The following is a 26,941-nucleotide window of genomic DNA, read 5'->3' as shown; positions in this document are numbered from 1 at the left end:
CAAGCAGAGGCTTTTAGTGACAACTGACCTTAAAGAACCAGAAGACTCATCTGTACTGGGAAGGGGAGCCCAGAAGACCAGGTGTGTTACCCCTGGCTGGCTAGTCTAGGGGGCCATGTACTGGCTCCAAATGGGGGCTTTCTGTCCCTTTTTCTCTCTCTTAACCTGGGGGGCTCAGAAGAGAGAGCCTCAGCCATTTTCAGTTTGCAGTGCTCTGACTCAGACAGGGGTGGAGATAACAGAGTCAGAGAGACTATTCAAATGCAGATGGTAAATTCCCAGCACATGTATCTTCCCTAAGAGTAAGGAGGTGGGGCCCAGCTTTCCTTTCACAACCAGACCCCAGAGCCTGGGGGGAAAGAGCCAAAACAGAAACTGAGGAGGCCGCACCTCCTTATGCCAGTCAGGAGCGACAGGCTGACAGGAGCCACCTGCTGGGCAGGTTAGGAAAAGCACAGCAACTGAGAACCTCATAGGAAAGTCTGTCATTCCTCAAAGATACACCCTGAATATAATCCTATTCTGAGGCCTGAACGTGTTCTGGTCTGGGAAAATCTGACTGGGGCAATCAAGGAAACCAGATGCCTAGACAACAGAAAACAACAATCTATACTTGGAAAAATGAAGATGTGGCCCAGTCAAAGGAACAAATTTACACCTCAGTCAAGATACAGTGGAGATATTGTTTCACATTAATGAAGCAATCTGTTAAACATTTTCAAAGAGATATGCTAAATCAAATCAAAAACCAAATCAAGTTCAGGGAAGATGTAACAAAAGAGATGAAGGCTATAAAGAAAACACTGGGCGAACATAAGGTAGAACTCAAAAGTTTGAAAAAAAACTGGCAGAATCTATGGAAATGAAAGGCACAACACAAGAGATGAAAAATACAAGGGAGACATAAAACAGCAGAACTCAAGAGGCAGAAGAAAACTCTTAGGAGCTGGAGAACAAGACACCTGAAGTCCTACACACAAAAGAACAGATAGGGAAAAAAAAATGGAAAAATGTGAGCAATGTTTCAGGGAATTGAATACCAACATGAAATAAATGAATATACGTGTCATGGGTGTCCCAGAAGGAGAAGAGAAGGAAAAGGGGGCAGAAGCAATAATGGAGGAAATAATCAATGAAAATTTCCCATCTCTTATGAAAGACATAAAATTACAGACCCAAGAAGTGCAGCATACCCCAAACAGAATAGAACTGAATAGGCCTATGTCAAGACACTTAATAATCAGATTATCAAACATCAAAGACCAAGGGAGAATCCTGAAAGTAGCAAGAGAAAAGCGATCCATCCCATACAAAGGAAGCTTGATAGGACTATATGCGGATTTCTCAGTAGAAACCATGGAGGCAAGAAGGAAGTGGTGTGATATATTTAAGAAACTGAAGCAGAAAAACCACCAACCAAGAATCCTATATCTGGCAAAACTGTCCTTCAAATATGAGGGAGAGTTTTAAATAGTCTCTGACAGACAATGAGAGAATTTGTGAACAAGATACCTGTGCTACGGGAAATACTGGAGGGAGCACTACAGACTGACAGGAAAAGACAGGACTGAGAGATTTGGAACACAATTTTGGGTGATGGTAGCACAGCAATGTAAGTACAGTGAACAAAGATGACTGTGAGTATGGTTGAAAGAAGAAGGTGAGGGGCATGTGGGACACCAGAAGGAAAGAGGGAAAATAAAGACTGGGACTGTATAACTCAGTGAAACCTAGAGTGCTCAACAATTGTGATAAAATGTACAAATATGTTTTTACATGAGGGAGAACAAATGAACGTAAACCCTGCAAGGTGTTAAAAATAGGGTGGTATTGGGGAAAAAATACAGTCAATGCAAACTAGAGACTATAGTTAACAGGCACTTGGTATTATGCTTCCTTTAATGTAACAAAGGCAATATACCAAAGCTAAATGCCTATAAGAGGGGGATATAAGGGAGGGGTATGGTATTCTTGGCATTGGTGATATTGTCTGACTCTTTTATTCTACTTTAATTCTATCTTTCCTTTCATTGCTTTTTAGCTGTCATTTTTTTCTTTTCCTTTCTTTTTCTTTTTCTTTTGTCTCAATACCCTCTTTGATTTTTCCTCCTTCTTTGTGGAAGAAATGGAGATGTCGTTACATAGATAGTGGTGATGGTGGTGAATACATAAATATGTAACTATAAAGGGAACCATCGATTCTTTACTTAGGACGGAAAGTATGGTGGGTAAACAAAACTGTCTTTAAAAAAAAAAGCAGAAACCTTGAGGGCACTACATTGTGTGAAATAAGTCAGAAACATAAGGACAAATATTGCATGGTCTCACTGATATGGACTAATTTTATATATAAACATGTAGACATGAAATATAAGTTAACAAGTTATAGAATGAGGCTAAAGAATGGGGAGCAGTTGCTTAGTATGAGCAGAATGTTTAATTAGGTTGAACCTAAGTGGAAGTGGACACAGGTGATGGTAGCACGTTATTGTGAGAATAACTAACAGTTCTGAATGATGTGTGAATGTGGTGGAAAGGGGAAGCTTACAATCACATATGTCACCAGAAGGAAAGTTGGAGTTTAAAAGATGGGAATGTATAAAACAGTGCATCTTGTGGTGGACGGTGTCTGTGATTAACTGTACAAATATTAGAAATCTCTTTCATGAACTTGATACTGTTTCAGTGATCTGTGTGTCTATCCTTACATCAGTGCCACACATACTATCTTGATTACTCTTGCTTTATGGTAAGTCTTGAAATCGGGTCTTCCAATTTTGTACTTCTGTTTGATGATTGTTTTGGCTATTATGGATCCCTTGTATTTCCATATACAATTAAAAAGTGTCAGTTTCCATTTAAAAAAAAAACTGGGATTGTGTTGAATCTAGAGATCAATTTAGGATGAATGGACATTTTAAAAGTTTTGGGTACTCATATCCATGAGCATAGTTTAACTCTCCATTTACTTAGGTCTTCTTGAATTTATCTCCGCAATGTGTTATACTTTTATTGTAGAAGTCACACACATTTTTTTTTAACATTTTATTTTGAAATAAATTCAAAGTTATAGGAACAGTTGCAGAAACAATACAAACCCCATACACAGAACTCCAGCATTCCCTGACCCCCCTCCCCTGATATCCCAATCCACTAACTTTAACATTGTCACACAGCTATTTCTTTCCCTCCTTCCCTCGCTCCCTATCTGTCATCCATCATCTGTTGCTCTGTCTTCTGAACATATGAGAGCTAGCTGCACACATCCTTGAACAAACACTATAATTCACATATACAATTCCCATGAACAAGAACATTCTTTTATGCAATCCCATTAAGTGCAGCTAAGAAGTACAAGAGATTCAACAATGATACAAAGCTTACAGTCTATATTTCCTCTTCCTTATGTCTCAACTGTGTCCCTTTGAGCCTCCTGTCCTCCATCCTCAGATCCCATCCAGGGTCATCCTTGGCATTCCATTGTCATCTATTTAGACTGTCTTTTTTTTTTTTCCTCAATTGTGGAAACATATATACAGCCTAAATCTTCCCATTCCACCCCCTCCCTAGCCTTCCATTAGTGGGATTAATCACATTTAGAATGTTGTATTGCTATCACCTTCCCACCATGCATTACTAGAAAATTCCCTTCACCTCAAACAGCAACCCTACACTCATTTCTTAACTCCCCATTGCCCCTTCCCCCATTTCTCTTAACCCATACTCTACTTTTCATCTCTATGGTCATATTCTCTGATAATTTCTTTGTGTTTACTATGGGGCTTAAAATTAAACTCTTAAATCCATAACAATCTTGTTTTTCTTTGATACCAACTTAATTTCAATAGGACACATAAACTGTGTATCTATGCTTCTTCATTCCCCCACTGTTATATAGTTCTTGTCAAAAATTACATATTTTACATTGAGTTCAAAACCACTGATTTGTCATTAGAGTTTGTGTATTTTATATCATGTAGGAAGTAAATAGTGGAGTTATAATTCAAAAATTACTGACTTCTATTTGTATTCCATTGTGGTCAGAGACTGTGCTTTGAATATGTTCAATTGTTTGTTGTTGGTTTTTTTTATTGAGGCTTGTTTTATGTCCCAGCATATGGTCCATTCTGCAGAAAGATCCGTGATCACTAGAGAAAAATGAGTGTCCTGGTGATTTGGGAATGCAAGGTTCTATATATGTCTGTTAAAATTGTCTATATCTCTTTCTCCTTTCTTTGTTTCTCTGTCGGTAGGGCTCTCTTTAGTATCTGAAGTAGGGCAGGTCTTTTATTGGCAAAATCTCTCAACATTTGTTTGTCTGTGAAAAATTTAAGTTCTCCCTCAAATTTGGAGGAGAGTTTTGCTGGATAAAGTATTCTTGGTTGGAAATTTTTCTCTCTCAGAATTTTACATATGTCATGCCACTGCCTTCTCGCCTCCATGGTGGCTGCTGAGTAGGCACTACTTAGTCTTATGTTGTCTCCTTTGTATGTGGTGAATCGCTTTTCTCTTGCTGCTTTCAGAACTTGCTCCTTCTCTTCAGTATTTGAGAGTCTGATCAGAATATGTCTTGGAGTGGGTTTATTTGGATTTATTTTACTTGGAGTTCGCTGGGCATTTATGCTTTGTGTATTTATATTGTGTAGAAGGTTTGGAAAGTTTTCCCCAACAATTTCTTTGAATACTCTTTCTAGACCTTTACCCTTCTCTTCCCGTTCTGGGACACCAATGAGTCTTAAATTTGGATGTTTTATTTTATCTATCATATCCCTGAGATCCTTTTCAATTTTTTCACTTTTTTTCTCCATTCTTTCTTTTGTTCTTTAATTTTCTGTTCTGTGGACCTCTAGGACACTGAGTCATTGTTCAGCTTTCTCTAATCTTGTATTATGAGTATCCAGAGTCTTTTTAATTTGGCCAACAATTTGTTTTATTTCCATAAGGTCTTCTATTTTTTTATTTAATCTTGCAATTTCTTCTTTATGCTCTTCTAGGGTCTTCTTTATGTCCCTTTTATCCTGTTCCATGGTCTTCCTCATGTCTTTTATATCCTGTGCCATGTTTTCGTTCCTTGATTGTGATTGTTTGATTAATTGTGCCAAGTACTGCGTCTCTTTTGATATTTTGTTTGGGTGTTTGGGATCGGGTTCTCCATATCGTCTGGTTTTATCATACACATTAAGATTTTCTTTTGTTTTTGGCTTTTAGCATTTGCTTTGCTTGATAGGGTTCTTTCAAGTTGTAAAAAAAAAAAAAAAAAATACCAATCTAATTTTTCAGAAATACAAGATAGTGGCGTACACTTTCTCCAACTAACCAGCAGATGGTGTCTGCAAGTCACCTATACCCCTCAAGTCATTTCTCCCCAATTCTGTCTCTGTGGTGTGTGGGGAAATGAGTTTTGGGGGTTCGGTTGGTGAACTCAGTTTGGGTTTGTTGTTGGAGCTGTCTGCCCTGAACGTGGTGCGTGTATCTGGGTGGTCAGGGAGGCAGGGCCGCTTTAGTATTCAAACCTCCCAGGTGTTCCTAGAGATTGAAGGCTGTTGCAAGAGTCTAAGCCTTCATTTCAGTTTTGCCCCAGATTTTCTCTGTCGCTGACCCACAAACCACCGGCATTGACGTAGCATCCCTGGGTTTTCCGAGCGGGCCCCCTTCTCAGCTGTGATCTTCCAGGACCTCTGCTGAGGGAAGGCTGTGCTACGTCACTAGTGCGTGTCATCCCTCAAGGGAAGCCCTGGGGCGCTGGGCTGTGCAGGGGCACTCTCTGCCTGATGCAAAGATTAGCCTGTAATTCTTGACTGGTGTAAGTTCTTAATGAAAGGCAGGTAGTAGAGCTGGGCCCCACCCCTTTCCTCTTAGAGAAGATAGACTCCCTAGGGGGAGGTCCTTAGCATTTCAGTGGTCTCTCTCTGCCTGTGCCACACCCTTGTCTGGGTCACAGAACTGGGAACTGAAAATGGCTGAGGCTTTCTCCACTGAGTCGAAAAAAGAACAGAGCTAGTCCGAGGCGACCTTCTGGCTCTCCAAGGTCAGTCATCTCCCAAAGCCTCTGTCTACTTGTTGGGGATTCGTACCTCACAGTGAGCAGTTCCCACTCGCTAATTAAAACCCCAGTTGGAGCTCAGCTGAGCTATATTTGCTTGCTGGGAGAAAGCTTCTCTCACGAGGCTTTGTAGCTCGGGCTGCGGGGGAGGTGTCTCCCGATTTGGATCCGCAGTTCTTACTTACAGATTTTATGCTGTGATCTCGGGCATACCTCCCAATTCAGGTTGGTGTATGATGAGTGGATGGTCATGTCTGTCCCCCTGCAGTTATTCCAGATTATTTACTATTTGTTTCTGGTTTTTTTTTTTTCAGTTGTTCCGGGGGACTACTTAGCTTCCACTCCTCTCTATGCTGCCATCTTAGATCCTTTCCCCAAAACACATCTTTTGTTAGATTTGTTCCTATGTATTTGACTTTTTTGATACTGGCATAAATGGCTTTTTAAACTTCATTCTATAGTTATGCCTGATTATCTTTGGGTGATCACTGAACGTTTTCCTGAAAATTTGTTGAAATAATTAATCCAGTCAGAGATCAAACTGACATAAGTTCTAATGAGAGTTTGTCTATTTCCTGTTCACTCTACCTCCTAGGGTGTAACCTTTCAAGTCCATCTGAAATACTGGGGTATCCACCAAGTCCTCTTCTTGTTGGTGGAACCCAAACTCCAATTTGTATTACTTAAGCCTGTGAAGATTGCAAACAGTTATGCTCAGCTTTTCAGCTTCCCAACCACTGCTTTTGCATTCATATTTGGCAGTTGCGTATATGGAAAAGTTACCTCGGATGCTTGGATCACCTCTTTTGTCTTCTCCCTAATATATTGTCTCACAAACTTTCACCACCGTGGTTGTTTTCTGATGCCTTCACATCATCTTTTAGTTAACATACTTTTTTTGTCTCTCTTTCCTAGCTGTTTTCAGCAGGAGGGTTCTTCTGAGAAAACCTGGTCAGCCACTGCCAGAAGTGGAATCTATAAGTACCATTGCTTGAGTATATGTTATTATTCAGTGTCAAGCCCAGTGCCCAACATGTAGCATTCCTTTATATGCATTTGTTGAATGATTGTCACAATCTAAATATCGAAATAGATTATATTACTTCAAAACAAATGTTTTATCATTCTCAGAGGTAAATAGTGGGTCCTACCCTGGACTATGAGAAATTGGTAACAAGAGGACTAGACTCCTGGAATATGCATGCCATTTTTTTTTTTTAAGCAAAACAGGATTTTCTTTGGTCAGTCTGATGTACAAAATTGAAACATGTATTTCTTTTCAGCCACTTTTTCTTTAGAGGAGACCTCTTTGTGCTCATTATCTTCCATCACTAGAAACTGTCTAAAGTAGCTTCTATATTTATTTATATTTCCATTTCAAGTCAGATCTTTCTAATGAGCTCTAGACTTTTGTACCTGTCTACCTACTTGATTGTTTCATGTGGCTGTCTAATAGGCATCTTAAAATTAGCATGTTTAAAACAGAAAACTTGATTCCTGTCCTTCCATACCCACAAATACACAAACAAACACAAAGAAGCTACCTCCACACTTTTTCTCCGTCATTTTAAGTGACACCACCATCTACTACTTGCTCACAACAAACCTAGGTGTTGTCCTTGGTTCATCTCTTTGCTTAATCTCTACAACTAGTCCATCGGCAAGTCTTCATTCTATCTCCACCCTCCAAAACACATCTCAAAATTTTCAGTTTTCTTTATTCCTGCTGCTACTTCCCTAGCCCAAGCCACTGTCATCTCTTGCCTTGACTACTAAAATATATTCCTAAGTGGTCTTCCTATTTCTATGTGTGGCCCTCTGTGATCCATTCTCTACAAAGCAATTTGAGTTATTCATTAAAAATGAAAATCAGTTCATATCACCATACCACCTAGCATCTAATGGTTTCTCATTGCAATTGGAATAATATGCAAACCACTCACATAACCTGACTCTGTCTACCTTTTCTACCTCATCTTCTCTGTTCTTATGCACATGCTCCAGTCACACAGGCTGCTTTTTTTCTTGTTACTGCCTGTTTTGAGCCTCTGCATTAGCTATTTACTATGTACTCCCTCCTGCATCTTTGCAAAGCCTGGTTCCTCATCATTCAGGCTCAGCTTCAAAGTCACCTCCTTAGAGAGAACTTCACTGACCACCCAGATTACAGTAAACCTCTCTCTTAAATTCTGGAGGAATCCAGGCCTCTCATTACCAACCTTCCTATAATATCACCCTGCTTAATTGCTGGTATAGCACTACTCAAAGTTATCCTCTTTATTGTGTTGTCTTTCTTATCTCCCTATCCCTCTTCACTTTTCCATCCTTTCCCCCCTCACTAGAATATAGTCTTGTTCTGTGTGTCTCATTTACTGCCATATTCCCAACATCTAGAATAGTGTCTGGGATAGAACAGAAGTTAATAGATATTTGCTGCATGAAAGACCTAATGAATAAATGAACATTTTAACTCAGAAGATAGAATGGAAATCCAAAAGAAAATATATTTCCTGCCGTTTTCACAAACCTATGATATAACCTCTTTGAGAACTTAGTGAATTCTGCTAGTGTGAATTCTGAACTAGAACTCAGGACCTTTAGAGGTTTAGTCTCCTTATTGACATTTTCTCAAGATGTAAAGTAACATCTGTTTTGGTGTTTATTTTACCGATTGTAAATGGTTTATTACTTTCTTAGTCATGGAAATAGTTTCAGTTGTTATCATGAAAGATAAAATCTTAAAAATATAATAACAGAAAATCTTAAATATATAAAAAGGGTATGCGAATTAATGTTTTAATTGAGCAATGAAAATACTTAGGTATAAAGTTAGGCTTATAATTTTTATTATTTATAATAATCCTACCAGTGAACCCAAACAAGACAAAGAGATTGTCATCATGTTTTAAGAGGTAAAGAGGAAGAGTTTCATATAAAAATTCCATTTTTCATGGTACATAAATATTTACCTATATTTTTTCCTTCTCCCCTTTAGGGCCATTTTAATTGCAAGATCTAGTTATTTTGCTGCTATGCTGTGTGGCTGTTGGGCTGAAAGCTCCCAAGAGTACATTACTCTTCAAGGGTAAGCATAGTTTTAACAAGGCTGCTTGACTGCAAATGATTATGAATAATACTTCATACAAAGCACTTTTTATAAATCTAATTTCTCTGTGTTACAATGAAATGTATTTCATGAAGGAGAATTCATTGAAGTACGTTTTCTTAAAATGGGAGGTGATAGGGAACCTGTAGTCATGGAGGTGGTTTCTGATTATTGAGGAATTTAAATGCCAGGCTAAGGAGTTTATTATCTTGTGGGTAAGAGGGATGTGCAGATGGACCAGTTGGTGAAACTGTATCATCACTTTTGAAAAACAACCTGAAAGAAGTATCCTACTGATAAGATCCCTTCCTTTATGATGAATTTAATTTATCTACTTAATATAGGTAGGAGAAAGTTAGTGAAGGCCAGAGTCTCTCTGATTTAGTTTCTTAGGCTGCTTAAGGCAAAATACCATGAAATGGGTTGGCTTTACACAATGAGGATTTATTAGTTTACACTTTGAAGCCATGAGAGTGTCCAAATCAAGTCATCATCAAGGTGATACTTTCTTCCCGAAGACTGGCTGCTGGTGATCCTTGGCTCCTCTCTGCCACATGGCAAAGCACATGGGTGTCTGTTTGTCTCTTTTCTTCTCTTACGGGTTTTGTTGATTTCATCTTCTTGCTTCTGTGGCTTTTCTCTTTCTCCATCTGTATTCATTCCCTTTATAAGGATTTAGTAAGAGAATTGAGCCTCATCCTGAATGAGGTGGGCTGTACTGTAACTGAAGTAGCCTCATCAAAAGATCCTACTTACAATGGGTCCATGCCCACAGGAATGGATTAGATTCAAGAACATGATTTTCTGGGGTATATACAGTTTCAAACCACCACACTTGCTAAGTGTGCCAATCCTAGGGATAATCTCTTTTGTGTAATTTTGGAAACTTGTCCAGAGACTGTGGTTGATATGTTCTAGGCATCATTTTCAAGAATTGTGAATGCACTCTCATTATAACTGAACTCAACAAAAATTTAAATGGAGAAATAATACTGCTTTGACTCAGAATGCAACTTTTTTTCATTCATTGAAATCATGTGATTCTATGTGGTGAGACAAAGATCAAACAAAGTATATGATTATGGGACTTATTCTACAGAAGGAGAAGAGAATCTTATTTCCTTATAGATTTAGTGATGATTTTTACTACTTTATACCTATTATGTATATGTTTGTTCCTCTTATCTAACAGATTCTGTCCTTGGCAGTAATAATGCCTTACAATAATACTTTGTGTTTTCTAGCTTCTTTCGCATTCACTATGTCACTTAATGTTGAGAATGAATCTTTGAGATAGGGCAGATGTATTCACATATTATAGATAAGGAAAAACAAGGTTAGAGAAGTTAAATGTCTTCCCAGGGTCACCTGGTGAGTCAGTGCTTTTTCTGAAAATAAATCATAGGTTTGTTGATTTTTAATGCAGAGTCCCTTCCACCACAGTCACTGAATAGATAAAAAAAGCTTTCCCATTAGCATATGTTCTTGAGCTAGCTCAGACTGCTCTTCTCCTCCATTGTCTAAATCTGTGATTTTCAAACTTGATTTCATAAAACCTTAAGGTTCCTGGTAGGTATGTTAGGGAGCACTGGTGTTAGGTTGGGATCTGAGGGGAAGACCATTTGGGAAGGGCTACTGGTGTCTCTTTAGAACTGCTCCGCTTTCATCTGTTTTAGATTGTTTAAGATGACCGCTGTGTTTAGCTGCAGGAATACAGGCAAGGGGACTCCTTTTTTCTCAGTCTTCCTTACTCAACCCACATGAGCTGATCAGATTATACATTAAAAACACCCAGCTTTGTAAAGATGAGGCCTGTTTGTTTTAGTCAGTGGACAAGAAAGAAGTACTGTTATCGACTACTTGTCACCACCCCCTCACCTGTAATTTTCCATCTTATAATGGAGGTGGCTGACATATTTAGTAGCTTTAGTAGCTGTGGCCAATTGTAGTTGTTTGTTCAAGGGGAAGCCAAATAGAAGAAGCCAACTTGGTTTCAAAATATCATTAAAATAAGTAGACTATACACTGTAGAAGTGTCAGCCATGACCTAGTGCAGTCTTCTTAAAATATTTTCCCTTCACTTCCGTGGTCATAAGCAAGGCTCTGCTCCTTACTGTTCATCTTAAACCAGGGCTTGTATGTCAGGAGTGGGGGCTAACCCTAACTGGCTTCTTCACTCCTAATGTTAATGCATTGGAAATGAGGATGCATTTCTTTTTGGTGCAACTACTTTAACTTGTTAGGTAAAGCAAGGTTTTATAACACAAGTGAAGGAAGAAATTATCTTCTGAAGGATACATGATTTTATCTGTATCCTTTGTTATCATTGCACAATGCTATAATAAATAGTATGTTTTGATATTCCCTATTGTATCATTTATCAAATTGACTGTCTCAAATGACCACCCATTATTTTCTCAGTATGGTGGCACATGGAGCTGTTGGAAGGCTGAAGGGGATTTAGAAATTTTACTCTTTTTAAAAAATCACATCTTTTATGAATTTTTATAATACAACAAAGAAATCTACAAAGCAAATTCCATTTCCCATTAATTTATATTGAAACCTGGGTAAATGCTTCCATGGGTGTTATGGTACAGTGAAAAGAGCATGGACTTTGGTGTCCTTACAGATAGTCCTGTAACCTGTCCTAACTTGCTACTTGATTTTAGAGGCATTTCTTAACTTTCCTAAGCTTCTGGAGGTTCTTGAAAGGACTAATTGAGATAAACTATATAAAAAACCTAGCATAGTGCTTAATACATAGTAATTAATATTTGTTCTGTTCTTTCTCTAGATTGAATTTTCCTCATTTTCTAGAGAGAAAGGAAAAAGGGTTCAAGGGAGGGCCATTCCCAACACCAGGGTAGCAGTGTCTGCCTTGCATGATCAGCAGCTTCCTTTGGAATGCTGCAGCTATTCCTTGAATGAAGGATATTTTCTACAAATTTATTTGGGTGATATCTTTGTCTTTACCCATAGAAGAAAACCACAGTGTTTTTAATGAGTTGGTAATTCAGTGATGTAACATATATGATATTTTTCAAGAGGATCAGCCTTCAATAAATTGAAGTGTGGCTAGTAAAGTCCTATAATCCTAATTCCACCCATGCCCCAGAGTTGAGGGTGGAAGGGTATAGCTGGAAAGAAGCTATCCCCTTCTAGTGGGAGGAAGGGGAAAATTGTCCACACCCTATAAGGGAAATCAAATCACAACCAACATGTTATATAAATAGGAGTCTTTCAGTGGTAACTTGGGGTCTTTGGGGCATAAATTTGGATTTTCTCATCTCCCTTGAAAGACTCCTGTTACTGCTTTGGACTTTGTTGCTGATCCTTTGAAATATAAATCAATCATCTTTCTCTTCCTACCAAAACCCTTCAATATCTTCTTATCACAATTAGAATTAAACTTAAACCCTTTACCATGTCCTATAAGACCTTCCATCACCTGGTCCCTGGCTTCTCCCTCATTTTGTACTGTTTTTGCCCTCATTTGTTGGCTGCCTTACCCATCCAATGAGTTCATTTCTGCCTCAGGGCCTTTGCACTTGCTGTTCCTGCTGTCTAATAGCTTTTCACCTAGATCTTTACATGGCTGTCTTCTTCTCAAGCTTTGAATCTCAGTTCAGGTATTGGCTTCCCACCTTACCCTCCCCCCGCAAAGTAGCTATAGCCCAACTCCTCAGTTACTCTCTTGTATAAATTATCCTGCTGTAATTGTCTTCATGGCACTCTTATAAAAATTTTCTTCTTTATATATTTGTTAACTTATGTATTGCCCATGTCCTCCCTCTAAAATGTAAGCTTCTTGCATCCCCGAGGCCTAGAATAGAGCTTATCATTCAATAAATGTCAAATGTGGATGAGTGGATGTTGCCTTAGCCCATACACTTAGGAGCTTTAAACTTTAGGAACCCCAATTAAAATGCAGAGATTTTAGTAGACTGGGTACATGTTAAGCCTCTGATATTATAACTCTCTGACCTTTCATAGGTTTTTGTTTTCTTTCCCTAACTCTTAGTATATGTAATGTTTTCATCCCCTACAAAGGTTTTATTCTGCTTACTTATTTTTTATATCTTATATTGTGAAATATAACATATATACAGAAAATGATAACTTTCAAAGTACAATTTAACAGGTAGTTAGAGAGCAAATTTCAAAGAATTGTTATAGGTTACAATTCCACAATTTCAGTTATTTCCCTAATTGTGAAATATGACATATATACATAAAGGTGATAACTTTCAAAGTACAATTTAACACGCAGCAATAGAGCAGATTTCAAAGACTGTTATGGGTTATAGTTTCACCATTTCAGTTATTTCCTTCTAGCTATTCTAATACCCTAGAAACTAAAAAAATATTTATTTATATAAAGATTCAGTATTCATAATCCTTTGTTAAATGCTATCTTGTCTGTTACTACCCACCCCACCCCCTCGTTTGATCACTGTCTCAGTCTTCAGGAAAATCTGGGCAGTGACCACACTAACTTGTTCATATTGAAAAGGTGTGCCAACATTATGGTGAAGGGGGATGCAACTGTTTGATGTTCCTGAAGAGGCAGTTGCCTCTGGGTTTTGTGCCTCATCTGGCATAGAAACAATATGGAGGAGTTTCTGAAAAATAAACATAGTGAGTGTAACATTTATCAAGTCTCTGATAAGGGACCTATGTATTCTTTAGTATTTTGGGGACTGCTGTTAATCTAGGCTTCGCATACTGTGGCCATTTGGAATATTTAGCTGAAGCTTGCATAAAAGTAACCTCCAGGATAGCCTCTTGACTATATTTGAAATCTCTTAGCCACTGAAACCTTATTTTGTTACCTTTCTTTTCCCCCTTTTGGTCAAGAAGGCACTCTCAATCCCTTGATGCGAGGGCCAGGCTCATTCCTGGGAGTCGAGTCCCACATTGCCAGGAAGACTAACTCCCTTGGGAGACATGTTCCACATAGTGGGGAGTGTACTGAATTTATTTGCAGAATTGGGCTTAAGAGAGAAAGACCACATCTAAGCAACAAAAGAGGTTCTCTGGGGGTGACTCAGGCATAAATATAGGTAGACTTAGCCTCCCTTTTACATCTATAACTTTCGTAAGAGCAAGCCTCAAGATCAAGGCTTGACTTATTAAGTAGGGGTTTCCTAATTTCACACAACCTATATTCTGACCAAAATAAATAATGTCTCACATTATCTTCACTTAATTGTGCAATCATCGTCACTCTCAATTTTAAACAATTATCACAACCCACAGTATGCCAAAGGTCTTATCAGCTCCTAATTATTTATCCCTAGTATTAGTTGGTATTGGTAAGGAATTCTGATTAAATATAGCTCATATTATACAATAGGTAGTTTTTCCCATAAACCACTCTGCTGTTAACTCTTTGTACCGGTATGATACCTTAGAAGTAGATTTATGCAAGTGCTTACTTATATTTGTAGTGCTAATCTGTGAGATACATGCCTTTAAACAATACCTTTCAATCATGTTCACCTTCAGTACAGCACTGATACTGATAATCCAATTAAGCTGTCATCACCCCGTCCATTCCCATACCTTTAAGTTCAACCTCATTAATAGGTCTGTACATATTAGGCAATCATTCCTCTTTCTCTAGCTTCTGTCTATCTCTAGACCTCCTATATTCTACATTATAAGACACCAATTTTACATTATTTAGGGAGGTCATATTAGTGATAACATATAGTATCTCCCCTTTTGTGTCTGACTTATTTCACTCAGCATTATGTCTTCAAGGTTCATCCATGTTGTCACATGTTTCGTGACCTCATTCCTTCTTAGTGCTGCATAGCATTCTATCATATGTATATACTGTATATTGTTTATCCACTCGTCTTTGAAGGACACTTGGATTGTTTCCATCTTTTTGCAATTGTGAACAATGCCACTGTGAGCATCGGTGTGCAAATGTCTGTTTGTGTCACTGCTTTCAGATCTTTCAAGTATGTCTTGAGTAGTGGAATTGTTGGGTCATAGGGCAACTTGATAATTAGTTTTCTGAGGAACTGCCATACAGTTTTCCACAGTGGCTGTACCATTTTACATTATCAGAAGCAGTCAATAAGAGTTCCAGTTTCTCCACATCCTTTCCAGCATTTGTAGTTTCCTGTTTGTTTAATGGCAGCCATTCTTATTGGTGTGAGATGATATCTCATTGTGGTTTTGATTTGCATTTCCGTAATAGTGAAGATGAACATTTTTTTCATGTGTTTTTTAGCCATTTGTACTTCCTCTTTGGAGAAACGTCTTTTTATATCCTTTACCCATTTTATGATTGGGCTGTTTGTACTATTGTCATTGAGTTGCAGGATTTCTTTATATATGCTGGATATCAGATATATGGTTTCCAAATATTTTCTCCCGTTGAGTTGACTACTTCTTCACCTTTTGGCAAAGTCCTTTGAGGCACAGAAGCTTGTGATTTTGAGGAGTTTCCATTCATTTAGTTTTTCTTTCGTTGCTTGTGCCTTGGGTGTAAGGTCTAAGAAGCTAGCTCCTATTACTAGGTCTTGAAGATGTTTCCCTATATAATCTTCTAGTTCTATGGTACTGTTTCTTACCTTGAGGTCTTTGATCCACTTTGAGTTAATTTTAATATAGGGTATGAGGTAGGGGTTCTCTTTCATTCTTTTGGATTTGGATATCAGTTCTCCCAGACCCATTTGTTGAAAAGACTGTTCTGTCCCAGTTCAGTGGATTTGGGGGCCTTATCAAAAATTAGTCGACTGTAGATCTGGGGTTCTATTTCTGAACTCTCAGTTCAATTCCATTGATCATAATGTCTTTGTGCCAGTACTGTGCTGTTTTGATCACTGTGGCTTTATAGTAGGCTTTAAAGTCAGGAAGTGTTAGTCCTCCTACTTTGTTCTTCATTTTTAGAATGTTTTTGGCAATTTGAGGCCCCTTTCCCTTTCAAATAAACTTGATAACTAGCTTTTCCAGTCTGCAAAGTAGATTGTTGGAATTTTGATTGGAATTGCGTTGAATCTATAGATCAGTTTGGGTAGAACTGACACCTTGATGATGTTTAGCCTTCCTGTCCATGAATATGGAATGTCTTTCTACCTATTTGGGTCCTCTTTGATTTCTTTTTGTAAACTTTTGTGATTTTCTGTGTAGGGGTCTTTTACATCCTTGGTTCAGTTTATTCCTAGATACTGGATTTTTTTAGTTGCTATTGTGAATGGAATTTTTTTTCTTGATTGCCTCTTCTGTTAGTTCATTACTAGTGAATAGGAACATTACTGACTTTCGTGCATTAATTTTGTATCCTGCCACTTTGCTGAATTTATTAGCTGAAGTAAGTTTGTTATTAATTTCTTAGGATTTTCCAACTATCATATCATATCATCTGCAAATAATGGCAGTTTTACTTCTTTTCCATTTTGTATGCCTTTTATTTCTATGTCATGCCAGATTGCTCTGGCTAGAACTTCTAGCACAATATTGAACAACAGTGGTGACAGTGGGCATGCTTGTCTCATTCCCTATCTTAGGGGCATGGCTTTCTCTCTCTCTCCATTGAGTACTATGCTGGCTGTAGGTTTTTCATATATTCCCTTTATCATATTGAGGGAGTTTCCTTCAGTTCCTACCATTTGAAGAGCTTTTATCAAAAATAGGTGCTGAATTTTGTCAGATGCTTTTTCAGCATCCATTAAGATGATCATTTGATTTTTTCCTTTTGATTTCTTAATGTGTTGTATCACATGGATTGATTTTCTTATGTTGAACCACCCTGGCATGCCTGGAATGAACCCCACTTGGTCACGATGTATATAATTCTTTTAATGTGTCTTTGGATTCGATTTGCAAGTATTTTGTTGAAAATTTTTGCATCTACATTCATTAGGGAGATTGGCTTGTAGTTTTCCTTTCTTGTAGTATCTTTATCTGGTTTTAATATTAGAGTAATGTTAGCTTCATGAAATGAATTTGATACTGTTCCTTTTTCTTCAGTTTCCTCGAAAGAGTTTGAGTAGGAATGGTGTAAATTCTTTTTGGAAAGTTTGGTAAAATTCCCCTGTGAAGCCATCTGTCCCTGCCTTTATTACAAATAATATATCTGATTGGATCTCTTTACTTGTGATTGGTTTGTTGAGGTCTTCTATTTCTTCTTTGGTCGGTCTAGGTTATTCATGTGTTTCCAGGAAATTGTCCATTTCCTCTAAATTGTCTAGTTTGTTGGCATATAGTTGTTCATAGTATCCTCTTATGATTTTTCAAATTTCTTTGGAATCTGCAGTAATGACCTTGCTCCCATTTCTGATTTTGTTTATTTGGGTCTTCTCTCTTTTTGACTTTGTCGGTTTAGCTAAGGGTTGTCAATCTTGTTCATCTCAAAGAACCAACTTTTGGTTTCATTTATTCTCTCTTGTCTTTTGTTCTCCAGATCATTTATTTTTTATTTAATATTTGTTATTTCTTTTGTTCTATTTGCGTTAGGGTTAGTTTGCTGATGTTTCTCTAGCTTCTTGAGTTGTTCAGTTAGGTCTTTGGTTTTAGCTCTTTCTTCCTTTTTAATGTATTCATTTAGAGCTTAAATTTTCCTCTCCGAACCACTTTCACTGCATTCCATAAGTTTTGATATATTACGTTCTCATTTTCATTTGTTTCTGGATATTTACTGATTTCTCTTGCAATTTCTTCTTTGATCCACTGATTGTTTGGGAGTGTGATGTTTAACTTCCATATATTTGTGAAAGTTTTTGGTTCTTTGGTGGTTATTGATTTCTAGTTGCATTCCGCTATGATCAGAGAATGTGAATTTCAATCTTTTTAAATTTATTGAGACTTATTTTGTGCCCCAGCATATGATCTATCCTGGAGAATTTTCCATGAGCAGTAGAAAAGAATGTATATACTGGTAATTTAGGATGTAATGATTTATATATGTCTGTTAAGTCTAACTCATTTATCACATTGTTTAGGTTCTCAGTTTCCTTATTGGTCCTCTGTCTAGTTGTTCTATCTGTAGAAGAAAGTGGTGTATTGAAGTCTCCCACTGTTGTTTTAGAAACATCTATTGCTCCCTTCAGTTTTGCCAATGTTTGCCTCATGTACGTTGTAGTTCCGGGGATTGCATGCATAAACATTTGTTATCGTTACTTTTTTCTTTGTGAATTGTCCCTTTAATAATATATAGTGTCATTCTTTGTCTCTTATGACAACTTTGCATTTAAACTCTATTTTGTCTGATATTAGTATAGCTACCCCTGCTTTCTTTTGGTTGCAGCTTGCATGGAATCTTTTTTTCCATCTTTTCACTTTCAAACTCTTTGTGTCACTGGGTCTAAGATGTGTCTCTTGTAAATGGCATATTGATAGAACATACTTTTTGATCCATTCGGCCAGTCTGTATCTTTTAATTGGAGAGTTTAGTCCATTCACAGTTAAGGTAATTACTGTGTAGGCAGTTCTTGAATCAACCTTCTTATCCTTTGGTGTTTACTTGTCAAATCTATTTTTTCCCTTCTCTCTCTTTTTTTTCCTTTAATTTACCCTTGCTAATACTGTTCAGCTCTGTGTCCTTCTCCTGACCTCTCTCTCCTTTGTTTTTTTCTCAGCCAGTAGAAATCCCTTTAGTATTTCTTGCAGGGTAGGTCTCCTGTTAACAAATTCTCTCAGCATTTGTTTGTGAAAATTTTAAACTTTCCCTCAGTTTTGAAGGAGAGCGTTGCTGGATAAAGAATTCTTGGCTGGCAATTTTTCTCTTTCAGAATCTTAAATATGTCATATCCCTCATGGGAGCTCCTGGGCTGTGGGACTGAGAAGGATTATCTCCCCAGCTAATTGCTGAGATGGGTGCTCAGGAGTGGAGAGCTGCTCCCTCCCCTGCTTGGCAGCTGGCTGGAGACTGCCAGCCCTCAAAGGTCCCGGTTGAATAAAGTCCCCACTATATATTGTAGAAGTCCTTTTCTGGCCATTCATAACCTGGAACCACTGTCCCAAGTGTTTTCTGCCTTTTCTCTAGTTTTTTTATGGAGGAGTTTTCTCTACCTCTCCTATTCTGCCATTTTTCTGGAAGTCCCAAAGTAATCTCAAGGTGTTCCGGGATGGCTCTTGCTAGTCTGTACCTCTCCAGCAGTTGCTATTCTACTGCAATGTTGCCTCCTTGACCACCTGCTTCTCGGCTTCGTGCTCGGCCTGGGCCTGGGCTTGGCCTGCATCAGAAGGGCTGGACCTGAGCTAGGTGGCTGTGCGTACTCAAAGGAAGGAGTAGCTGCAGGGCCTCGGCAACTACTTCAGCCATGTTCCTCCAGAAGGTGTACCAGCTAGAGACACAGAAACATGCCCTCAAGGCCAAGCTGGCTGCACGGCAGCAGGGCCACGTTCAAGCCTTCTGGTCTCCTTACTTTAAAAAAAATTTTTTTTATGTTAAAGGTTATTTGGTCAATAAGTGAGGAAATATTCTGATTGGCTGACATTAATTTTACATTTTATATAGGGGGGGTCTTAAAAAGTGGGGAGCAGATGTATATTGTTTAGTATATTATGTCCATTCTGAGCTATCTCTCCTGGACCAAAACTGGTTTATTACCAGGTGCTGCTTATCTGCATTTCTATGGGGTACATTCCATTGTTCCATTTTCTCAGGATCCCCTGCAGGTCAATTGTTTTTCTCTTCTGAAAAATCCTTTCTTAGGAAGGGGTCCCTCTTGGCAATGCCTAATGCAGGTAGCCATTTTATTTTACTCAACAGTGCCCCTTTTTGGTCATTTTTCTAGTGATGTCATTGGGAACTTAACCAAAACACTCCAGTCACCACCATTGATTTCTTTTCTTCTCAGATGGTTGAACAGGCTAGATCAGTTGTTCTGTTCCTTTAATTTTTTTGATTGAAGTGAGGTTCATTGGATAGCTGTTGAATTATATTTAAGACCTTTGGAGTGGGATTAATTACTCAGTTGATTTAATCACGGTGACAGCACTGTCTTTGAGTCAGTATGTCTATTATTTTTCTTTTTTCTTTTTTGTCTTGGTACAGTAGTCCCATTTCTAGCTCATATCGCTTTTGCCTAGCTACCTTAAGAGCAGCCATCTATTTGAGGATGACAAGGAATTTGAACAGATTCTTAAAGCACAGTTTGTACAAGAAATAAAAACATAAACTGATCATCACAGCCCAAAGCATAAATCCAAAGCATATTAGTTGTTTTCATATTCCATTAAACCAAGAACCCAGGTAAGGAAATAGGTTTGTCTGTTGAAATGTTTAAGACTGATATCATGAAATACTACTTTAACTTGGCCCATTAAAATATTCAGTTTACCAGACTTATTAATATAAAAGCAAAACCATACAGTTATCTACAATTTACAAAGGGAATGCAAAATAGCTCAGACAATGAAAAGGAGCAGAATCTGATAACCCACAGGAATGTGCTATAGTTTTCTATTGAAACACAAAATTTCTCTCTATAGTTACCTTCCTTTTGATCAAAGATAACCCCAAAGAAAGCTTATTCTTGATAAGAAAGTAAAGTTGGTTTCATTAGATTTGGCCTGATTATTTACATAGGTACAGCAAGAATGGTAATTTACCACATAAGGCCTTTTTAAGTTTGCTTTGATGGTAGTTTTTATAAGGAACCTCAGATTGGACTTTTAAAAGCCTCATAAGGCTAGGAAGAACTTGATAACAGATTTCACCTGCAGTACCTATAGATTTGGTGAATTCCTCTTTCTTGAAGTCCCCAAAGTATCATGTGGTTCCTATGCCTTCCAGAAAGTGACCATTCTTACTCGTAAGGCTGGGAACTCTGGAGCCAGGTTCCAGCCTGATTTTTCCAAGAGGATTTAGTAAGCATTGGTTCCATAAAATTAACCTTATTTCTGTAAAAGTGTCCGGTCATATCTGATTAAATGGCATCATTCTCAAATATGACATTCCAGTCAAAACCTTGGTTAGATAACCAGTGTCTCCAATTATGTCCTGTTAACAAGGAAGACAGGTTCTGATTGAAATTATGTAAATAATTACATTGCCATAAAAATAAGGATATACAATAACTTTCCAAATTCTGGAGTGATAAGGCAGGGAGAAAAAGACAAATGTTTTATGAATTACAGATAGCTTAAGGGAAAAGAGTAAGGGATTCTTTGTATTTAGAAAATAGAACATTAGCGCATCAGCAAACAAAGCTTATAGTCACTCTTCATCAGTTCACTCAATCCTAGGTAATTAATCCTTTTCCACCCAATCTTGTGTTATTAGCTATCTCATGAACTTCAGAATTCTTCACTAGAATTCTGGAGACCTTGACTCAGCCCAGTGATATGGTCTCAAAGTTATTTAAGCATTGACATTAGAAGCCTGTGCCCCAGAGAAACTAACATAGTCCTTTCCAGAGGTCTCTGAGACAGTCCTTTTTGTTGAAGATGAAATTCTCAGTCTTGTAGCTTATTGCAAATGTTTTCAAGAAAGCATCAGAATAAAAACTATCTGTAGATGACAAAATACTTAAAATGGCTGTGGTTAACTTATTGCTGTTTTACAAAGGTGAATGATCTGATGAGAGTTCACGAAACTTTTTTTAAGAATAACAAAGTATGACAACACTATAATGTTGTCTGATAATAGGCAGATCATTACTAGGACATCTCATGGACAGTGAAGCCACTGATAAATCTCTAGGAATTTTATATAATTTCTGAAATATTTATATTAATAACATTTTACCCATATAATTAATTATATTAAACTAGTCTTGTTTGCCAAAGGTTTACCTAGATTATGTAAACTTGAATTTTTAAAAGATATTTTATAGTTTTAGTTCTATGAATATTTTTTTCATTGGAAATATTAGAAGCTTGGTTTCCTGAATTTCTTGGACATTAGGAGTGTTAATTTATGTATAAGTACTTATTTATCTTTAAGCCAAATTTGAGCAGAGCCTTTTAAGGAGTTTATAAGTTAACTTGGTGATACGATCCAGAGGTAGAAACGTATCGTACATCAATCATAATGACAGACACAAATAGAGAAGTTACAGCTTCAGTATAAAATTTTTTTAGCCACAAGTCAGACAGTAAAACACAGAAACACAGAAAACACAGAAATACAAAACTCACTAGTTGATGTAAAAGAGCTGGCTTTCTGTCCTTGTTTCACTCTTTTATTTTTATTATAATTTGTTCTCGGCAGATGGGATATGTTGAAGTTAATTGCTTAGTATAAGGCTAAAGCTTTCCCATCAATATTTGTGGAGGAGACTTTTAAGATTTCTTTGCCCTGATGTGTAATCCTGTAGAAGCTTTGCCATAGTTCTCGGGCCTATTTGACCCTCAGATTTATTATGGAAAGAGGAATCCTATGTCCCTTTCTGGGTCAGTCCATCCAGCTTTTGCCATCCAGGATTTTAGCACATGAGGTTCAGACAAACATGTGTACAAGCTGAAATAGGTTAGTTAACCCTGGATCATATGCACCCCAAAGAATTTTAAATTCTTCTATGAATAATTATGCTTCTGAGTTCTGCCCTTTACTATGGGTTAAAAGTGTTGGTGGTCAGAATGCAAGGATCTGTGGTGGTCTGACCTTAAAAGATACCTGTGTAGTTTCCTTTTCTTCCTCATCTTCCAAGTAAAAGAGTAAATGAGGAAGAAGGTTAATAGATTCAGAGTGATTAGGCCAAGGAGGATAAAGAGAAGGGACTGAAAGCGGTCGGAGTCAAGTCAGTTTATCTGCAGTGCTTGTTGGTTGTCTCAGCTCCTCCTTTCTTAAGTGTTTTTTATTGGCTTTTTGTAAAGAATATTTTAATGAGGCTATTTTGGAATCACTAATTGTTTTTGATGCCTCATTATACAAATTTTTAAAAATATATTTCAATTATTTTAGAATATTTGGGATCTTCTCTTTTTCTAGGGTGCCTCTCAAATGAATAACCTTGTCTAAACGAAAACTTCCCATCATGGCTGCTATAGTTCCAAGCTATTTTTAGTATAAAACACCCATTTCTTATGCACCTAGTGCTTGCTTTCTTTCACTTCCAGGGTCTCTTCCAAAGGGTAGGTGTCTTATCTGAGGCCTCATCTGGACCCAGTCCTGTTTTAATGTGCCCAAATAAACTCAGAGAGCTTGACACAAGGCCATGGAGCTTGGATCCAAGAGGGACTTACCTGCTACCTCCTCTTGCAGTGAGTAAGCAGTGAGCACAAAATGGTTCCACAGATACCTTTGTCTGGTTACGTGTTTTCAGGTGCTGCCAGAGGTCTCCTTTGGATCCCACTTCTGACATTAGATTCTGTCTGTCATAGATAAACTAGGGCATTTAAAAAAATTTTGTAAAAATTTATTTGGACAGCAAATGATTCACGAATTGGGCAGCACCAAACCAAAAGTGGCAAGGAGCTCCCTTATTCTGATTAATTTTAATAGGAATAGTGCTTTAAATCTTTCCATTTAAAGTATTGGGTATTGGACTAATTTGTTGTTTTTCTAGGTCAGTTGATCATGTCTTTATAAGCGCTTTTAGTAAAAATACAAATGACTTACAACATAATGAGAATGCCATTTAGTGAAACATCTGTCAAGGCATCAGGAAAACAGTTTCTTGGTGTTTTAATAGCTCTCTATATATTGATTTATAGGCTCAAATGTCTAGATTTTGGCATTTATTGTAATAAAACTACTTTTGTTTTTATTTAGTCATTATTATCTTTTGCTGAAACATGTCAAATCTAAAAAAAAAAACCTATTGTTTCAACTTAAGTGCCCAGTGCTCATTGACATTGATAAGAGTCATTCTTGAAAATGTGCAGAAAAATGTATGAAATGGAATACATTCTAGTAATTATGATACTGTTTTAGATCAACAAAATACAGATAATAAGGCTTAATTATGCTTAGAATAATAAATAATAGGTAATTATTACTTCCTATCAACTTAGGCAGTAGTAAAATATTTAAATGAGAATATCCAAAGATTTGACTCGTTTTTTTCTGAATATTAAAAATGGCAGAGAGTTTTGAATCAGCAGAAACCCGATACTTGGCTATTGCAGTGGCCAGTACATATTTATTAAATTAGCTGAAAGTATTTACATATTTTCAACTCAGTGTTCATCTATAAATTTAGGAAGATGTTGTAAATACCCTAAGTCATTCATTAACTCATCAAACATTTATTGAGCATATATTATATAAGGCCATAGGATCAAAGTAAACACATTTCTCAGTCCTACCCTCTGGGACTCCGTTTATTTTTTCATTCAATTTGTTGTCTTAGCAGATATTAGATAGTGTGCCTGGCAAATGGTGGGGGTCTTATCATCTCTGTCCCCACCCTGTTTCTACTGTAGAATTCCCATATTACAGGGTGAAAGGAAATTCTTCTGATGCTGGGGACATTGAATCAATGCTGACATTCCACCTAATACTAGAGATGCAAGGATAAATAGAATATGAACTCTGCCCTCACAGAGCTCAGTCTAGAATGAAAGACAGATATGTAAACAAAGATATTACAAATAAATTTGATAAATGTGATAATGGGAGTATGTATAATAACACTGATAAAGAGCTCAGGGTTTAGAATCAGTCTGCCTTGATTTAAATTCCAGTGTATCGCTAGTTGTTTGACCTTGGGCACTTCCTTAATTTCAGTTTCTTAATCCATAAAATGAGACTAATAATAGTGTCTACTTCATGGAGTTTTTATGATGATTAAGTAGGCTAATGTCATTCAAAATGCTTATTAGTATTAGTGTAGTGATTGGTTCATCATAAGTGCTCAATAAATATTAGTTGCTACTCTTTTTAATATCAGTGATTTTTTATTTTATGTTTTTTTGCTGCGGGGGTATTAAGGAAGCAGAGAAAAAGAGCCGTATGTCTTGTGTCTGAAAGATGAAAAAAGTGGGGAGCAAGAGCATTTTAAGCAGAGTGAATAGCTTGTGTTAAGGCATGGATGTATAGGGAATTCTGAGTAGTTCAGGTATAGGAAATGAGTAGTTCAGCTGCCTTGAAACAGCTTCTAGAGAGGGAGAACCAGAAGTAAGATGATAAAAGATTGTACACCAAACTAAGGAATTTGGACTTTTTTTCTGTGGGCCATGAAAAATAGTTGAGGGTTTTAAATTTGGGGGACTCGATCAGATATACACTTCAGCAAAGTTACTCTAATAACAATGGGGGAAATGGGATGCAAGAAAAAAATTTTAGGCAGGAAACTTGCATAAGAGGATACTGTCATAATTTGGATGGGAGAAAATGGTAGGCTAAATCAGGGCAGTGGACAGGGAAATAAGAGAATAAAAGCTGAATTCAAGAGATAGTGGACAGGGAAATAAGAGAATAAAAGCTGAATTCAAGAGATTGTTGAAGGTATAAATGATAGGATATAATGAGGGAGATAATTAAGATGAATCCCAGGTTCTAACTTCGGCACCTTGGTGAATGTCTGTGGCATTATAAATGGGGGCACTATAATTAGTGTTCTTCCTTTTTGTTTAAAATAAGACAAAAGAATCAGCAGATGAAGTAAGAAAACATCCCCTTTATTATTGATAAAAATCGCTAAAACACTAGAATGTGCTTTAATGTGAGAGCCAAAGTTGGCTTGCTTACAATATTCCCTCTAACACATTCAGCTGAGAGAAAGTCTGAGTCTGAATAGCAGTCCAGTTCCCATTACTGTTTCCCACTGCTTCAGCAGAAAAGAAGGGAGAAAAGAAATCAAATCCCCTCTCACCTCAAGTTCCTCCTGACTAATGACCAATGGTTCTTGTCCACCAACTAGATAACTTGTTACCCCCGTATAGAGGAATAGAGGGTAGGGCAAGATGCAAGAAACCTTATAGCAGTGCTATCCACAAGTTAGGAATAATAGAAAGAGGACTGAATTTTGGATGTTAGGAGAGGTGGGGAGGAGGAAGGAGGTTTTGAGTTCAGAGTTTGAGATCCAATAGTCAGTGGGACAACAGACTACTTCTTAAGTTGTATCCTTATTTTTTTTAATCTGTACAATGAGTAGGTTGACCAAGCTAGAGCTCTTTGATAGGTAATACAGATTAAGATATCTATATAGCATAAAAAGGATCTCTCTAGAGAATAGACTTGCCCATCTGAAGCAAGACCGTAAGGCTGTTTGTCAGAGATGCGGAGGAAAGGATTTCTTAAATGAGCCAGAGGTTAGACTGTTACCTCCCAGGTCTGTTTTGACTCTAAAAGTCTCTGATAGATAATGCTCAATAAATAATCAGTGACTTGATAATATCCTAATAATATTTTATAACATATAAAATCCTTATCTGAAGTTTTATTTCTTTATAATAATGTATATGTATGGATATTATTTGAAAAACATATTCTTCAGATAAGAATTTTATCTTGCCTGAAAGTTTAATAGGAAAGAAGAATGCATCACTGATATCATTTAAACTTTGTCATTGGATTTGAGTTGAATTTTCTTTTATATTTTAGTATAAACCATATAGAAATGAATGTTATGATGCATTTTATATATGGAGGAACTTTGGACTTTCCAGACAAAGCTAATGTTGGGTATGTATTGCTTTTTAATGATTTTGTATATAAAAGTGTTAATATTTGTCAGCCTCTGCTTTGTTGCACCATGTTGTACAGTGTCACTGAAGTAGAAACTTGGCCTTTTTTTGCTGTATCTTGTGTGTGTTTGGGGACTATCTGAAAACAAATAAGCAAGTCACCTTATTTATGTAGAAGAAAAGATGATCTAGCAATTCACAGTAATAATACAAGATTATGAAAAGTCTTTATTAGACTTAAATTATGTTAG

General features: G+C 37.2%; 1 protein-coding gene across 2 annotated transcripts in view; it reads left to right on the top strand.

Annotated features, from left to right (window-relative positions):
- BTBD8 (BTB domain containing 8) overlaps positions 1-26,941 on the top strand; it is a 110,701-nt gene that overhangs the window by 41,853 nt on the left and 41,907 nt on the right. For both annotated transcript variants that reach the window (XM_037826653.1, XM_037826654.1), the window contains 2 exons: positions 9,039-9,128; positions 26,608-26,688. In XM_037826653.1, the coding sequence (XP_037682581.1) occupies positions 9,039-9,128; positions 26,608-26,688 (171 nt within the window). The remainder of the gene's footprint in view (positions 1-9,038; positions 9,129-26,607; positions 26,689-26,941) is intronic.

This window comes from Choloepus didactylus, chromosome 2, assembly GCF_015220235.1.
Source record: "Choloepus didactylus isolate mChoDid1 chromosome 2, mChoDid1.pri, whole genome shotgun sequence".
Lineage (NCBI taxonomy): Eukaryota > Metazoa > Chordata > Mammalia > Pilosa > Megalonychidae > Choloepus > Choloepus didactylus.
This window is presented reverse-complemented; position numbering and strand designations above follow the sequence as displayed.